The 17355-nt window shown below is 49.5% G+C and overlaps 1 protein-coding gene across 12 annotated transcripts; it reads right to left on the bottom strand.

Annotated features, from left to right (window-relative positions):
• Positions 1–702: 702 nt before the first annotated feature.
• Positions 703–17238, bottom strand: ANKRD16 (ankyrin repeat domain 16). Of its 12 annotated transcripts, NM_001397913.1 has the most exons (10): positions 17092–17238; positions 16399–16721; positions 14659–14781; positions 12844–13064; positions 9637–9679; positions 8522–8630; positions 6762–6923; positions 4045–4123; positions 2140–2341; positions 703–1901 (listed from the first exon to the last, which is right to left on the bottom strand). In NM_001397913.1, exons 4-9 carry the CDS (start codon positions 13052–13054, stop codon positions 2181–2183), a joined length of 765 nt encoding a protein of 254 aa, NP_001384842.1. In that variant the 5' UTR covers positions 13055–13064; positions 14659–14781; positions 16399–16721; positions 17092–17238; the 3' UTR covers positions 703–1901; positions 2140–2180. The 12 variants fall into 12 exon arrangements, 7 of the variants coding, with proteins under 7 accessions (NP_001384842.1, NP_001186243.2, XP_040534555.1 ...); NM_001199314.3 differs by lacking the exon at positions 14659–14781; XM_040678621.2 differs by lacking the exon at positions 14659–14781 and having other exon boundaries at positions 708–1901; positions 16885–17120.
• Positions 17239–17355: the final 117 nt, after the last annotated feature.

The raw sequence follows: 17355 nt of genomic DNA, 5'->3' as shown, positions 1-17355 counted from the left end.
GGCACGGCCGTGCAAGGGTCGCGATTGCGTGCCCACGCAACAGCTATGCGTGCGCCAATGGGTGCTGCATGCGTGCAGTGTGCATCGGTGCCTGCATGCGTGCGATGTGCATCGGTGCAGTGGGTTCCTGCTCAGGTGCAATGTGAAAACATGCGTCGGTGCAAGAGGTGCTTGCACATGTGCAATAAGCACCCACGTATGTGCATCAGTTCAATGGAAGCCTGCCTATGGGCAACGTGCACCAGTGCAGTGCACAGAGGCAGGCACCCAACATGCACGTGTGCAGCAGTGCAATGGTCGCCTGCATGCATGCATGGCATGGGTGCATTGCACTGATGCACAGTGCAACGGGCAGGCACCCAGCGTGCACGGGTGCAGCAGTGCACCGGGCACACACACGACCATGCAATGGGTCCAGGTGTGCAACAGGCATACGTCCACGTGCAACACTCGTGCCCACATTGTGCTTCAGGAAGTGTAAAGCACCTTACAACTAATGCAAGATAATGCAAGTTCCCTGTTCTAATTTCCAGGTGTTTGCCACGGCCCTGAGAGCTGGGAAAGGCATACGAACACATTCTCATTTGCTTTCTCCTAAAAGCTCAGTTTCACAAGCAATCTGAGCTCATTAGGAGGAATATGAGGGGAAAACAGCTATTTCGTGGCTTGCTAAGATCACAGAAGATGGGAATGAAGCAGTTGCAGGCTGCAGCATTACTATTTGCTTTATGAAGGGTAGATTTATAGAAGCATTCAGGGGCTTTAGAGGAATAAAACCACTTGGTGAGGGGCTGGCACAGCTTCCATTGCACTGTTAGAACCTTCCAGCACTCATTTCTTTTCCTTTTGGTGGCAAAGAATCTCCTTTCTTTCTCCACCTGTGAAATGAAGGTGTGGTTCAAAACCACTGCTAACAGAGGGTCCACTCTGGTGCTAAAAGCACCCCAATTTGTGCTCCAATTTATGAGGTCCCAGAGGAGCACAGTGCTGTTATCCATCTCAGCATCATCACAGCAAGCAAATTCTGCTCCAGGGAATGCAGAGTGGGGATTTTCTCGTTCAAACAGAGCTCAGCATCATCTTAAATCCTCCTGGGAAAACATGAGCTGAGCGTCAAACCATGACGTGAGCACCAGGGCTTGGGGCAGAGCAAAACCCAGCCTGCTTATAGGCCTCTCCTTCTTACCATCTGCCATCACTTAAACTGGGGAATAGCGTTGTCTGTTACAACTTGACATTACAGATAGGGCTGTGGTGGGTTTTCATGCAAGAGAAAGATTCTTACTCTATGCAGATACAAAGAAACTGAACAGCTCCAGTAGCTCTTACCTTTATGTGTATTCCAGACTTATTGGCTACCTTAAATATTAAGCCACTGCCCCATGCACTTCAAAGAGCAGTTTTTTCACTGCTGGTGAGGAAGCCCTGCTTGGCACATCTGGAATTACTAATACCTCTTTTTCACTCTGATCCCCACAAGGCTTAGGTCTTTCTATTGATGTCAGCAGGCTTTGGGATCAGGCTTGGGCCACGTATGAGGCTGATGCAGCTTGAAGTCTCCCTGCACTCATCCACACAGCAGCTTAGCCCTGACGAAGGGAGGCACTCAGAGCTCAGTTTTGCTGCACCATGTTCTCTCAGGGGCTTTTAAACACACAGCAACTTCACAGATTTGTGGAGAGCAGCTACTTTAAGGGCTGTAAAAATGATGCAGGTTGCTTCTCCTTCAGGATGTCTGGCTGTACTGAGAGCTGAGCAGGCTCCAATGGATTCAAGCCCTGCAGATGCCCAGAGATCATCGAGCAGCAGCCCACGGGGCACCTTCGTTGATGGTTTTCCTTTGGGAAGCTGCAGCTGTTAGGATGCATTTGCTGCTGCACAGGAAGAGGGGTGGCTCAGCCCTGAAATTTGGAAGTGAAAGAAGAGCACCCATGAACTTACAAGGATGGGGTCAGAGCAGGAGTACAACAGCCCACACCCAACATATCCATTCTCTCATTGACATAGCTGTATTTACAACATGCTTTCCCCTCCGTGCACTTCCCAAGTGCTAAGTTCGATTCCTCTGCTGAGTCTCTGAGCAAAAATCCACTGCCTACAACATTAATATAAACACTCATTAAGCAATTAGAAACATACCACGCCGATGCGAAGTGGGTTTCTCTTTTTCCCAGCTGGCCTCATGAGTTGACATTTGTTCTTTGGAAAACCTGGATGACATCTGGCTTCCTTGCAAGCTGCTGTGCCAGTGTGCCTGTGCTGTCCTCGCTGTCCTGCAGTCCTGTGCTGAGCAGGATCTGTGCAGCAGCTGCGTGCTGCCCAGCACATGCTGCATGCAGGGCTGTGGGAGAGACAGGATGTCAAAAAGGAACTGAGACTGAGTGCTGGCTTCAGCTTCAGCTCACTTCAGAAGCAAACATTGGATTCCTCAGTGAAGGAAACCGAATTAGCAGGGGGAATGCACTGAAAGATAACTTCTAGCAGTTGCAATACTCAACCAAGCAGCTGTGCGATGGCTCAGCTACCACGGCCTTCCCAGTGGGATGACTGAACCCACAAATGCATGGGATGCTTCTTTTTCCAAGCCCAGCCATGCTGGTAGAAACGCTATGACCGCCCATATTCTCCTTGCAGGCTGTCTCCCCAACCCATCAAGTGGTACTAAGCTGGCTGAGCCAAAGCGAAACAGGTTTGCAAACAGATTGGAAGGACTTAAGCCAACTTGGATCATTTTGAGTCATGGGAAAAGGATGCCTATGTCAGGAGGGAAAGGCTGTGCAGCAGAGCAGAAGGCCCATGGGCCCATGTTAGCTGTGAGCATCTTATTGCTCTGCATTTGGGGTGGATTTAATAGCAATGCATGAGAGAGTGGCTTGAAAAGATGCTGGATGTGACCTGGGTCCTTTATGGGCTGGGGCATCCTGCCAGTTCACTCCAGGGCTGAGGAGTAAATCAGAAAGGTTTCCCTGTACTGTGCACAGCAAAGAGCATCCCACAGGAGGAGGCTGAAACAGCACAACTCACAGAACCTGCTTATCTCAACGAGCCCTCCAGGTTGATCCAGCTCAGCTCCAGCACAGTTAGGCAGCCCTATAGCCCTGTTAGAGGGTGGGCCAGCCTTATTCTCCTGATCTAAACCTGCATAGGGTGAGTATCTTTGATGGTGAGGGTCATTAGCTCCTGCTGTTGTTGTCCATAGGGGTAGAGCAGGATAACTCACATAGAACACTTTGCAGGAGCAGATTTAGGGTGAGAAACACCCCAGTATACACTGACACAAACGCAGCAAAGGAAAACAGGGTATGAGGAGGACATCACAAAGGTCCCAGGGCTGGACAAGCTCAGCAAAGCCCAAATTTACTCACTTAAGGGGGTGGGGGGAGAGATTGAGAGTTGCAAGACTGTTTAATCTCACCACTGAAGCGTGTCATTAAGCAAACCTGAAGGCTGGGGAAGTTGCCAATTTTAGCAGTGGTTGAAACCATTTCTATATACTCTTTTTTTGAGAGAGAGAGATGCTGATGCAAGAGATGCCTCATACTCTCACTGGTACTACTATAGCAACTCTGTTTACTTTCAAGCTCTCTGCTCATAAGCCATTCCCACGCAGTTTGATAAGGCTTTAGAGATTGTGCAACCATGTTTGTCTGCCCACCCTAAGAGTTTTGAGCTGCCTCGTTTCAACCAAGTTTGATGGAGGGTATCAAAGCTCATGAAAGCTTCATGCAAAATAAGCAGCTGCGTAAAAAGAAAGCCAAATGAGCGTGTCCATACAGGGGAAAAGCCCCAACACAGGCTCCAAAACACCATCAGACATCAGAAAGTCCAGCAGGAAGAGAGCTGCTAAATGAAAGCTGCCGAATTCTTTTTAAGAAGAACAGGGTTCATATGCTGTGTTGCTCCAAAGAGCCATTTGCCTCCATGCACCTGGCATCCCCTTGTACGAGCAGATGCAGCACAGGCTGCTTTAGAGGCCAGGCTCCTCTTCCTAAAGCACACTCTTGCTGCAACACAGTGTGTGAACGCATAGCTCAGCACGCTTACCAGAGCGGCCCTTCCCATCCTTTGCATGGATGTTGGCACCCAGGGACAGCAGCGTCTGGATGGTGCACATGTGTCCTTCCTGCAGTGGTGAGCACAGGCACGTGGGTTATTTGTTCAGCAAAACCAGCACAGTTCCTTTGCACTGAGAAGAAACGACACAGGCCTGAAAAGAAAGAAGGCCACGAGCAATCTCCAGGCCCAGATGCAAAGCCAACCCGCTATGGTCAAATATGGGACCACCAGGAGCTGTTGCAAGACCCAGAGGATCTGAGAGCAGCTGGAAAACTGCTGTCTGCTTGTAGCTGTGCAGATCCGTTCCATTAGCCAGGGACTGCCCAGACACGTGGCCACATTGCTGTTACAGGACTCTCAGCCTGGCCTTTTCTCAGCCTTCCTGCGAAGCCCTCGCCAGCAATTTTGACCCAGAGGCCAAAAGAAGAAAGCAAGAAGCATCCCAGGAGCATAATCCTCTCTGCAATCTTTTTCCTCACAGTTGCAAATTAAAAGCATTGCAAGTACTTAAGGTGATGCTACAGTGCAGAGATGCCTCTGGTGGTGGTGTTGCAGCCACAGGCTGGGAGGAGGAGCGTCTCCCAAAGCAGTTTTGCTTTTGCTGGTGGCAACAAAGGAGTTAATGCACAAATGACCTCTGACTTAGGACTGGGTGACAAGACCTAAAGATGTTTCTTAATAGCAAATTAGTGCACTGATTTGTCAACAGATCCTGCCTTTTCCTCTCCTCCCATCGAGTAACTCAATTAAAATGCTTTTAACTTCAGCTGGCCATAGAGCCCTAGGATCCCTGACTTACCTTTAATAAAGGACAGCTGGCTGCTTGTTAAAAGGACAGTGTCACCATAGAACTGCTGTTGTACCACGCTGTAAATTTACTGCAAGTATTATGGAGATCTGCAGCTGCTCTTCTTGAGGTGCATTTTAGCTCAGAGAGAAGAACCTGCTGCTGATGTGCTCTGCTGTGCCTCTATCTGCAGTACCTTCAGACATCTGCACTTCCTGAAGGATTACTCCAGCACCTGTAATGCCTTGGGAGATGCACAACACCACACTCACACAGCAGCACGACCCATGGTGTTCTCTGCCTTCCCTCTGCCAGCAGCCAAATGTAAATGCTGCAGGGGGAAATGCAATGCAGTCCTCACACCCCTCCTGGCTGCACAAGCTTGGTCTGAAATAAATCCTCTCTTCCTAAATAACACGTCTGATTTTGTAATTCCTTCCTCCATGCAATGAATGAGCCTTTGTAATGTGGCATGAGAGTGGAAGGCCCTTATTTTTATCCCTACCACCCACTCTTTCCCCCATTATCATACAACTCAGTAGCATCACATTCCCCCTGCTCAGGGCTCCCATTTCCCTGCTGCATGCACAGGCTCTCTTAGTGGCAAAGACAGCAAAGCCAGGAACTGCTTTCACTGCCACAGCCTTGGCAGCAAATTGAGTTGAAAGCATAATTTGATTTTCATGTATTTATAAATGCAAAGTAATAAGGGGGAAAAAAAAAAAGCCAAAAAAACAAAAAACACCACTGGCCAAACAAATGATGCTGTAAATATAAAGTGACACTGAGCCTCGGGAAGGATGAGAAGCCCATCAAATTGCTCCCCAATCAGCCACTCACCAAGACAGAGCTGGGATCTTCTCCAAGGCACATTATTTCCCCCAATAGCCTTGCTGTTAAACGTACCCTTGGCAACCAAAAGGGCTTTCAACATGGTTTCTCAGAGCATGGGAGAAAAGCTTCCTTTGTGGGAGCCAGCAAATGCCACGGCTGGGTCCTGCTGGAGGAGAATGCTGTTGCCAGCACTCTCAGTAAGTGTCATTGATGCTTTTATAGGAACGGGGCACTGGGATGCTGCTTCATTCCCACTACAAGACTCTGAGCGCTGTGTGTTAAAGCTCATGAGGTTTGACACGCTGGGCTCTGAGCAGGGATGTTTCCCTTGGAGCTCAGGCAGTCAGCAGCACAAAGCAGAAGTGAGACAGCAGGCCCTCAAGGGGAATCCTGGTCAACAGGGAGGCTTTGGGGACCTGCTCTGCATGCACAGTGAGCGTTGCAGGACCCACAGCCTTACTCTCTTCACAGGCATGAGACAAGAGGATGAGAAAGCTCAAACAACTCCGACTGGAATTCCAAACAACTGCTGTATGAAGGACACTGATAAGCACTGGGAGCTCCCTCCACCTTTCTACCTCTCTTTTCCCATGTCTGGACACAGGCAGGCCAGAATCTGATCTCCTGGGACAAACAGTGTCTCACAGAACAAGGCTTTTTCTGTTCAGCAAGCTGCTGGCATAGAAATCAGCTTCTGACCCACCAGGGTCCAAACCAGCAGGACTGAAGAAAGAGGAGAAAGAAATCTGAGCATTGTCTCCCCAATCCTATCCTGTCAGGTGAGAGATGATACTGGTGAAAAACCATCACCCCTCATGAACTGTTCACACCCACAGCTCCCATTAACCAGCAGAGTGGACTCCCTCCAGGCACTACATTTTGGTCCAAAGGTGATAGATTGGAAGAGTAACTCCCACCAGACATGTGGGTCAAGTCTTACCCACAGCACGACCAACTGGATGAGTGGTAAAGGAAACTGCCCTACTGCCACCCACCTCTGCTCCAACCAGCCTGTTTTAGATGCCTGATGGTGGTGCACCAACTGGCAAAGGCTTTGAAGAGGAAACAGAGGGTAAGGACAAACCTTGGCTGCATAGTGCAGTGCTGTCAGCTGTAGAGGTGTTGCTCTCCCATTGACATCGACACCCAGCTCAGAGACAAGGAATTGGATGGCTTCATCCTGTGCTGTGACTGCTGCCCGATGCAGAGGCTGAGCACCCAGAGCATCCACAGCTGTGGGACAAGCCTGTAACAAAGGGAAGGGGGGAAAAGGGAAAGCAGTGAACAGCCTAGGCAAACTTTGAAGGACAAGCAGAATCTGCCTGCCATAGGCACAGTGACAACAATGAACACAGGGGATGCCACCAGCACCAGCTACCAGGTTTGGTAGCACTGTCATTTGCAGACCAGAGCCAGCTCTCTGCTGAACTTAAGTGACAAGCAAAAGTAGTATCAAAATAGAAGAACCAAACCCCCACTCTTTGTTTGGAGCACGTACAATGGTCAGTTCTTCAAAGCAGCAAGAAACAACCCATCTCCAGCCTCTGTTTGTGGAGGATAAGGATTTGGATGTAGGTTGAGGGAGAGAGATGGGTGGAGGACTTCAAGAAATCTCTTCTGTGAATCTCTGAATGCAACCACAAAGACACAAAACCAAGATGGGTAATAGGGACAGTACACAGTGTACTTGTCTAAAAGGATATAATACAGCCTCTTGCAGTCTCATGGTCTGACCTAGGAAGTTTTACTACCATTTTATACTGCCATTAACATTTCCAAGTGCTGGTTTCATGGCTGTAAGCCAGGGCATCAGAATGAGGAAATGGAATCAACAATTCCATCCTCATTGTCTGAAGTGTGAGACTGAAAAAATGTAAGCAAACGTTTCATACTGTAAGGGCCAGATATGCAAACACAAGAGCAGAAACATCTCCTGAAGTTAACAAGCACTTGAACATATTTAGAGCACCAAACTGTCTCTGTCACCCAATCCTGCTGTGTGCAGCTCATAGATGGCTAAATCCACCAGTCACGACCTTGAGAAGTGGGGTCCCATGTTCTCTTTATGTGCTTCTGGCCCATCCTATGCCATGTTGGGAGCTCAGTTGGTCAATTCCACCACGTCAATTCAGTGTGGCACAAGCAGGTTCACTGTTTGTGTCGTGCTTGCTTTCTGCCAGGCCAGCAAGTTGCACAGAGTCCAAGCCTTGGAACTGGTGCAGAAGAAAGGCCGTGCAATGGCAGAAGGGCTGAGAAGAGAGGAACAGCTCCACCTCCGTGAGAATCAGCCATTAGGTGGTCTCCAACCATCTCACATTAACTCAGCAGTCAATAAATAATGCAGTGGTCTGGTTCCTACCACGCACAATTGGCTCTAATGACATCCCTATTATGCCTTGTATGCCGGAGGAAACAGGAGATTACTGGGAGACAAAGATGGGAGCAGCAGCTGTCACAAGAGAGGGAGGTCAGAGCTGAGCTGCTGCTGGTTCAGCAATGTGCCTTTGGTTTATCCACCCTCAGTGTGGCCAGAGGAGCCTTCATACTGAGCCCTGGCACTCCCAAGAGTTGCTTTTGGCTTTGACACCGTTGTCCCTGCAGCAGTAGACAAGTCCTGTCCTTCCCTGCCACGGTCCCTCCATCCCACTTCACCAGGCAGGGGATATTTTGCAGTCACAGGGTGAGATCTCCCACATGAGCCCACACCTGCTGGCAAAATCTCCTTCATTCCCATGGAAAGTTTGCCTGAATTGCTTTGTTACGATTTGGTTACAAACTGATCAGCTGTCCTGGCAGCTTTAGCTCAGGTCACTGGACAAGGGAGGAGAAGTTTTTGGCACCTACCTGGTGTTTTTCCAGGAGCAGTCGAGCAATGTTGACATGCCCGTTCTGGATAGCATCCATAAAGGGTGTGACTCCACAATTGTCCCTGCTGTCAGGTTTGTAATGGCACCTGAGAGAGAAGACAGAAGCCAGGATAGAGTTGGTGGCAGCTGTGAAATTCTCACCATCTCAGTTGCTTTGCACTGGTGGGGCAGCAGTGCATCAGTGGATAAATAAGAAGACATATAGAGCCTGCCTGCAGACCATGCATAAACCTGCCTTGGTGTTCTACAGCCTGGGGTGCAAGCCAGCTGGGGATTTTGGGGTCAGAGATGAGGTACTCAGCTGGTGCAGCTCATTCAGGCTCTACAGATCATTTTCACTTCCCTTGCTCCCCAGAGATGATGCTGGAAGGACTAAGGTGCACCCAGACCTTGCAGAGGAGGAAATCTTAGCTTCGCACAACAAAGTCACATACAAAATCAATGCCCACAGGTCTCAATCAGGCTAAAGCTCCACTGAAATGAGAGAAGAGCGAATTAAAATTGAAAGCCCGGCTCAAATCACAGGGCTACATTTATGCTGGGCCAAGCATGAACATGAATTAACAAGGCTGGGATGAGGGCACTGTGGCTGCATTGCCTGGGGAAAGCTGCTCCAGCTCTGGCAGCAGGCAGCATTATTTAGGAAGGCAACAGGATTGGGATGACTGGGCATAAGCTGATTTAAAGCCACTTCACAGCAGTGTCCCAGGAGCTGCAGCCTGGAAATAAAGCCTGGAGGAGATGCACAAAGACCAAGCTGGGCAGAAAACTCTTTCCTTGTTATCGTATGGCCACACTGGAGGCAACAGGAATGAATCAGCACAGAGGAAGAGCGGGGTTATATAACCAGGGCTTATGTCACAGCGAGGTTTGAGGCCATCCGAGCCCATCCGGAGCTGCTGTTTGTCTGCAAGGCCCAACACCAGCCGTGAAAAGCCAGGAGGAAATGGAGACGGCCTCGGGATCGCATGCAGAGCAGCTGTGCTGCCGAGCTTCCCGGATGGAATAAATGCCCTTTGTGTGCTGGTGGCTGGCGCTGGATGGAGGGCGGGGGAAGAGAGGAGATGTAGCACTGGGAGGAAGCCTGCTTACCGTTCCAGGAGCAGCTCCACAGCATCAAAACAGCCGTGCATCGCTGCAAGAGAGAGAGGAAGCAAAGGGTGATTTATGTTTCCATGCTGCTTGTCTGCCTACGGTGAAACATAATCAGGTTTCGGACCCTTTTGGCTTATTCATGAGGCAGGGAGGAGGGCCGAGAGGCTTCGTATTCAAAGCTTCTGGTTTTATTTTTGTAATTAAAACATTGCCTCCGGGTCTCGAGTCTCCTCTTCTCCTGATCCTATAGTAAAAGAGGGGAGAAGTATGCATATCAGCCCTGTTTGCTTCTACCTGCAGACTGTGTGTGTGAGAGCGTACGCACAATTAAGCTGACACAAAGATCTCTTCCTGCCGGTATTCCTTAATCCCCGAAGTGAAATCTATGAGATGCAAAACCAACACAAAGAGATGGCGGGGAGCTGGATGGCATTTCCACCCTTCCTCAGCCACTGAGATCAACCATCACTCCCATCTCGTCATCCTAATGAAGCATCCTCGCCTAGACAGCATCTCCAAGGGAAAACAACAGCTGTGGGGGGAGGATGTGAACCTCACACACTGAAATATCCTCTTCTTTTTTAAATAAACTTTGTATTACAGCAATGTACAGGCAGCTTTAATCAGGCTTTTTTTTTGCGTGTGTGTGTGTGTGTATGTGTGGGTTTTTGTATTCTGGCAAAACAAATGAAACGAAGAAGAAATGATCAAGCCAAGCTCAGGGCTGCGACATCAGGCTGTTTATCCATGCCATAGAAGAGCAGCCCCCAGCGAGTGTGTTAACAGCAATAACCTTCAGATGTGGCTGCACAATAGGTGCTCTTTGAAAGCCCAAGGAGCGCTCCCACCCTCCCTGATGTTGGCTGTGTTTTCCTGCTCCCTTCCCATCCAGCACCCCTTCACCTGGGCTGATGTAAATTCAGGCAGCACCACGCTGTGAATAGGATTTTTAAAGCACAGGCTTTAAAAAAAAAAAAAAAAGCCAAGCTGTCTGAAAAAAGAAAAAGCCACCCAAGCAACACAATTATATCCTTGAACAGCAACAGAGACACGAGAAAGCTGCACTGCTTGGATCTGCTGTAGCACTCCACTTCCTCTAATTACATCTCCCCCCCCCCTCTCTTGCCTTAGGCTATGGATATATGAAGAATCAATGCTTGAGGAATCAGCCTACAAGACAAAAAATTGCTAGGGGAGAATATTACCCATCATCTACCCAGGGATAATCGTGCCAGGAAGGCAGCTGGCCTGGTCACGGGTTAACGAGCTCATATCCACACCCAAGGATGTAAACTCATGGAGAAGGCAGCTCATCTGGCATGATTTCCCCCGGCAGCTCCAGCATCGCCTCTGGCCCCTCGTCCATGCCCTCACCTTGGGAGCTGTGTCTGCATGCTGGCACCAGTGCATGCAATGAGCAGCAGCCTCCAGCGTGGTCCTGAGTTAAAATGATGCTGGGGGCAAAGGTGGTTTAGCAGCTCCGGTCTTTCCTGCTGCCCCATTGCTTCTGCAGCAGCTGCTGCTCCACTAAAGCGTGGCTCAGTCTGAAGTGGATATATCAGTGTAATGACTGGAAATCAACACAAAAGGTGCTGAAGGTTTTGCCATGGGGGAAGTCAAACATGGTGGGGTAGAGATAACTCGAGGTAGAGCACACTGCTGCTGCCTGTAGCCCATACCTCAAGTGTTATGAGGCAGGAAAGAGACTTCAAGCTCAAGGTGTTCTGCAGGAAATTCCTCACCCATATTATTATACCCATTCCTCCATCCCCATATTCTGGACGTCCATCTGAAGGCTGAGAGGGGGCTGTGAACCCAGTCTGCCGGTGCAGGCACAAGGACAGAAGACTTGGGATTACACAGGGAGAGCAGAACGCACAGATAAGCAAGGATTACCCATTTCTCACTCACGCAAGCTGCTCCTCACCGCTCAGCATGAAACATCAAACAGCACATCAGCTATTTTTCACTCTCAGGTCAAGCACAAGGACTAAGGAGCAGCCAGTGCCTGTGGGCTGGGACTGTCACTGTTGATGAGCACAGCGTGGTGGACAGGCGACTGCTGAGGGCTGAAGAAGTAATAAGAATGACAGCCAAAAGGGTGACATACCCAACAGATTAATTACAGCACAGCAGAGGTCTCCTCCCTATACCTCGGGTCTTTCCGGAGAGTCAATCCCTATTACAGTCTTTGGGAAATGAATTTAGGTAGCTGTGGCTTTAAGCAGTGGTTCCCCGTGCTCAGATCTCCCACAGTGGCACAGATGAGCCCCAGGAAACAAAGCCAAATCCCCACTCAGGAACAGAGCACATTTCAGTTTCAGGCGAGCCACCATCCTGCAGCCCCAAGGCTGCCCCACACCATCATCCCAATGTGCTGTCACACACCTTTCCCTTCCCTGACCCCCTTCATCATCCCACTGCATTTCTGGAGGGCAGACTTAATGGGATTTAAGCCCTGGAAACACACGTGTTATCTGTATGGCTGACCTTGCACATGTTTGTGGGTAAGCAGACCTGCTACTCTGCAAGCAAAATGAGATGTGGTAGGACAAACTCAATTCTGCATTAACAGATTTTGAGGCCATCCAACTTAGTAAAACACGAAGGACTTAACTGAGGTACACCACGTGACATTCATCAGTTAGGCATCCAGTTCTTAACAATGATGGAAGGAAAGTCCAAAAGCCAGAAACCAAACACAAACTGCCCCTGGGTTGCCATTCAGATAACTGTGTCTTTCTGCCCCCTACCATACCTACAGATAACGTCTGAGGTTCTTCAGACCAGATCAATCCCTTTATAGGTCTCATACATCTCTATTTCAAACCACTGAAAAGGGTTTAAAAAGGGAATTGGGCACAGCAGACTCTAACAGCCCCACTGCTCTCCCAGCACAGAGTGCCTAGGCAGAAAGCAGTCTGTATTTCTCCCCACCTTCTTAAGAGGAACACAAGAATAACAAAACCTGCAATGCAATTCTACTGGGTGCTGTGCCTACCAACCCTACTGCTCCTCAGATTTACCACAAAGACTTAATCCACTGAGCATCTGGACAAGGATGGATTGGTTTGAGAGATGCATCCCTTAGAAAAACTGGTGAGACTATGAACCAAATTGGGAAAAGCACACAGACAAAATTAAGTGCAATGGGAACTGAGGACCCTCCAACCTCATTAGCACTGGGGACAGGACTCTCCTGACCTGCTGTGTGCAGTGGTGTTCTCCTGATGGTGCTCTCTGTGTCCCAGCTGCTCGGGAACACAGCCAGCAGGTACTGGAGGACCTCGAGATGGCCCTCCCTGCTTGCAATGTGGAAGCAGTTCCAGCCATCCTTGTTCTTCAGCAGCGGGTTGGCTCCGTGCTCCATGAGCTCTTTGATCACCTCCAGGTTCTGCCTGGTGCAAGCCATCATTAGGGGAGTCCTGAAAGAAAAGAGATGATTAAAAGCAGTGTTTCCTGTCCTGGTCAGTCCTACCCCTGTCATCCAGAGGGTCAGCTGTGGTTGTAGGTAGCAAACCATGGACAACAACACTTCTCCTAGTGTGAGTGCACCAGCAAATGCCACTCTGAAAAACCTCTGTTGCCAAGGAATTGTTTCAGAGGGAAGTTTTTAAGAGCTTTGGCCTGTTTCACGTGTCTGGGAACAACCTTTGGTATGGAGGAACACTTCTACAAGCTCCCCAGCAGCACAGCATTTTCTCCATCCCATAGTTTCAGGGAGCAGATTGTGTGGGATTCCTGGCAAGCAAGGTCAGCAGGTACAACCTGTACACAGACAACAGCCCACCTCGCCCTGCTTCCAACTCCACATCCACCACTGTGGATGTTTTCACACCTTGGAACCCATATGTTGCAGATTAACAACACCAACTCCTGCCTGGAAAGGTTCACTCTCAAATTTTTCCTTTTTGAATGGGAGAAATTCCTCATCTCCTTATCCATTCCCCCTTGCAAGGACCAGAGAGGTTGCGGGCTCTATAGCCAACCTTGGAGCAGCACAGAGGTGGGTGTCAGCTGAGGGTTTACCCTCAAGGCAAGGCATGGGTTACTCAAGGCAGTGCACCTTCATCTCCAGCGTTTGGCTCTACGTTGATGACTCATTTCACTGATCTCAGCAGCAGCAATGTGTTTTCTTTAATTACCACATTATCTAACCAACACGGCATTAGGAATAATAAAGGTTTAAATGTTGCAAATGGGAGCCACGTTCTCAAAAACTTCACCCCATCATCAAACTCTGGATGCTTGCACAGATTGGATAGGAATCTCAAGCTGTCCCAGAAATGATGAACAGCTCACCAGCACCAACTGACACATATCAGCTAAGGGACAAAAAGAAATACATTTCCCCATTCAGAAGAATAGCACAAAAACCTCTTCCTGTTGGACAAAGCACCTAAACCACAGTGAAAGATTTAGCTTTGACATGAGGACAAACGCTTCCAGTTTTAAGGACATGGAGAGAGTGCTGAGAGGAGAGAGAAAAATCTTCACTGATGGAGATTTTTAGGAAGAGGCAAGATAAATGCCTGGCATGGGCAGAGCTGAGCCTGGAGCTCATTGCTCCCTGCAGCTCTACTTCTACACAGCCCTTCAGACAAGCATATATTTTCAATGCAGATGAGACTTTGAGGGCTAGGACGTGTGCCAGGATATATGCAGTGCCTCGTATTTAAGCCGTGGTGCTGCGGACCTATCACAGAAAACCAGGCTTGCAAACAGTTCTGAGATCTCTGCCTTCCTCTGCTCCCCCTGATGTCAGTTTGGTGCTGGCACAGCCTCTAATTAGGAGGACTGGGAAGCTGCCTTTGCTTTTGTGTTATTGCAGCTTCAAAAAGGCACTGCTCGCCTTTCATTCATGCTAGGGGGAATCTCTGCTTTCTTCTGCAAGGTGCTAGGAGGAATTCCTTCCCCAAGAGCAGAGTTTGACAGGGACATGGCACTCTTTTTGAACCAGGCCTGCTGCACGTTTGTGGAACAGACTTTGTTTTCTACCCTCAGTGCTCATTCACTCACCATTTGATGACATCTTCCCCACAAAGCAGGCAAAAAATAAAAGCCCTGAAGAAACTAGCACTTTCTTGGGTCGTGATGCTGGTATTTTATCAGTAGCAAATCTTTCCCAAAAGGCTCTGTTTGCTGGAAGGAAACAGGAGCAAAGTTTTCTTGTTTTTTAATGTTTCTGGCTTCTTATTTCAGTTTCAGATGAAAGAGATACAGTGAATTGCTGTCACTGAGTCCTATCACACAAAGGAGTGAAAAAATGATGATTGCTTTTGAATTGAAATGAAATGCTTTTAAATTGGATCTGCTAATGAAGTGCTAACTTACAACCTTCGTGATAAACAGGGGGAGAGAACAGTGAGAGAGCTGGAATTAAATCTGGCTCCTGCCCTCAGATTTGTAGAATCATGGAATATCCCAAGCTGGAAGGGACCCATAAGGATCCCTTGGCCTGGTCTGGTGGTTGGCAACCCTGCACATAGCAATAGGGTTGAAACTACATGATCATTACGGTCCTTTTCAACCCAGGCCATTCTATGATTCTACTCCACGCAGCACCATCCAAAATTCAAACCCTATGACTGAGAGTGTTGTTCAAATGCTTCCCAGGCACAGAATTTGTGTTGGATATGAGGAAAAAAAATTCTTCACAGAAAGAGTGACATTGGAACAGGCTGCCCAGGGAGGTGGTGAAGTCACCATCCCTGGATGTGTTCAAGGAATGTGGAGATGATGCACTGAGGGACACGATTAGTGGGCATGGTAGGGATGGCTTGGACTTGTTGATCTTAGAGGTCTTTTCCAACCTTAATGATACTATGATTCTATGAAGCTGCAGGCTGCCATGAGTTCTCCCCTCAATCTCCTCTTCGGGTTGAACAAACCATAGAATCATAGAATCACCAAGGTTGGAAAAGACCTCCAAGATCACCCAGTCCTACCACCCACCCACCACCAATATTTCCTCATTAAACAATGTCCCTCAGTACAACATCTAAACATTTCTTGAACACCTCCAGGTTTAGTGACTCCACCACCTCGCTGGGCAGTCCGTTCCAGTGCCTGACCACTCTTTTAGAGAAGAATTATTTCCTAATGTCCAATCTGAATCTCCCCTGGCACAACCTGAGGCCATTCCATCTCATCCTATCACTAGTTCCATGGGAGAAGAGGTTGACCCCTATCTTGCCACAACCTCCCTTCAGGGAGTTGCACAGAATAATAAGGTCACCCCTGAGCTGTCTCTTCTCTAGACTAAACAATCCCAGCTCCCTCAGCTGCTCCCTATAAGACCTGTGCTCCAGATCCCTCACAGCTTTGTTGCCCTTTTCCAGACAATGCTCCAGGGCCTCAATGTCTTTCTTGTATTAAGGGGCCCGAAACTGAACACCATACTCAACGTATGGCTCCACCTGCGCTGAGTACAGAGGGATGATCACTTCCCTGCTCCTGCTGGCAACGCTATTTCTGACACAAGCCAGAATGCCACTGGCCCTCTTGGCCATCTGGGCACACTGCTGGCTCATGTTCAGCCAAGTGTTGACCGATAACCTCAAGTCCATTTCCTCTACACAGCCTTTCAGCCACTCTGTCCCAAGCCTGTAGCGTTGCCTGGGGTTGTTGTGGCCAAAGTGCAGGACTTGGCACTTGGTCATATTGAATTGTCCTCAGGTGCTCCTCACACACCCTTCAAACCCTTCCCCATCTCTGCTGCCTTTTGCTCTCAGAAGGGTTTGGACAAAGCCCACCTACCAGTCAGCTCGTTTCAGACAATCAACGCTGGCTCCCTTGGCCAGGAGGTAGGAGACACACTCCCTGTGCCCCATGGAGGCTGCTTCGTGGAGAGGCCTCTTGTAGTCCCCATTGGCCACCTCCACGTCCATGCCCAGTGTCTCCAGCAGCAGGACCAGAAGGTGGAGGTGGCCGTGGCGAGCAGCCACATGCAGCAGTGTGTCCCCAGAGCGGTCACAGCGTCGGTTGGTGACATCTCCATCCCTCAGTGCAGCCTCCAGAAGGTCCAACTTTCCTTGGCGGGCCAAGGTCAGCAGCCTTGGCCACTCTGCCATGTTCTGTGCCTGGAAAAAGCAGAGGTGAAAGGCAGAGTTATGGCTGCTCTGAAGTGGACATTTCTCTCTCCTCAGAAAAATCATAGAATGGCTTGGGTTGGAAGGGAACTCAAGGATCATGAAGCTCCAAGCCCCCATCACAGGCAGGGCCACCAACCTCCACATTTCATACCAGCCCAGGCTGCCCAGGGCCACATCCAATCTGGCCTTGAATACCTCCACACATGGACGGGGCATCCACAGCCTCTCTGGGCAGCTGTTCCAGCACCTCACCACTCTCAGAGTAAAGAAGAGATCTCAGCTATTGCTCAGTTCCTAACCCCCCCCCCCCCCCCCAAACCGACACCACGCCAGGGCCGGCCCCTCCCTTAGGACCCACCCGCGCTCTTCCTGCGGTGTGACGTCACCGTAACGTGAACAGCGGGTGCGTGACGTCACGTATGCCCCGCCTCCGGAACGGGCGGCGGTAAACAAACTCCGGGAACGTTCTCTCACGGCTCTGCAATGACTTCACTCACCCCCACCCGGCCAAACCCGGAAGTGCCTTGTTATTGGCTAGCACCGCGACGGCGAGAGCCCTCTGATTGGCCAGAGGGAGGAGACGGGGCGTGATTGGTCGGAGGAGCGCGGAGGCGGGGCCGAC

The sequence above is a fragment of the Gallus gallus genome, chromosome 1, assembly GCF_016699485.2.
Source record: "Gallus gallus isolate bGalGal1 chromosome 1, bGalGal1.mat.broiler.GRCg7b, whole genome shotgun sequence".
NCBI classification, from domain to species: Eukaryota; Metazoa; Chordata; class Aves; order Galliformes; family Phasianidae; genus Gallus; species Gallus gallus.
Note: the sequence above shows the minus strand (reverse complement) of the source record. Positions and strands in the feature narration are given on the sequence as shown.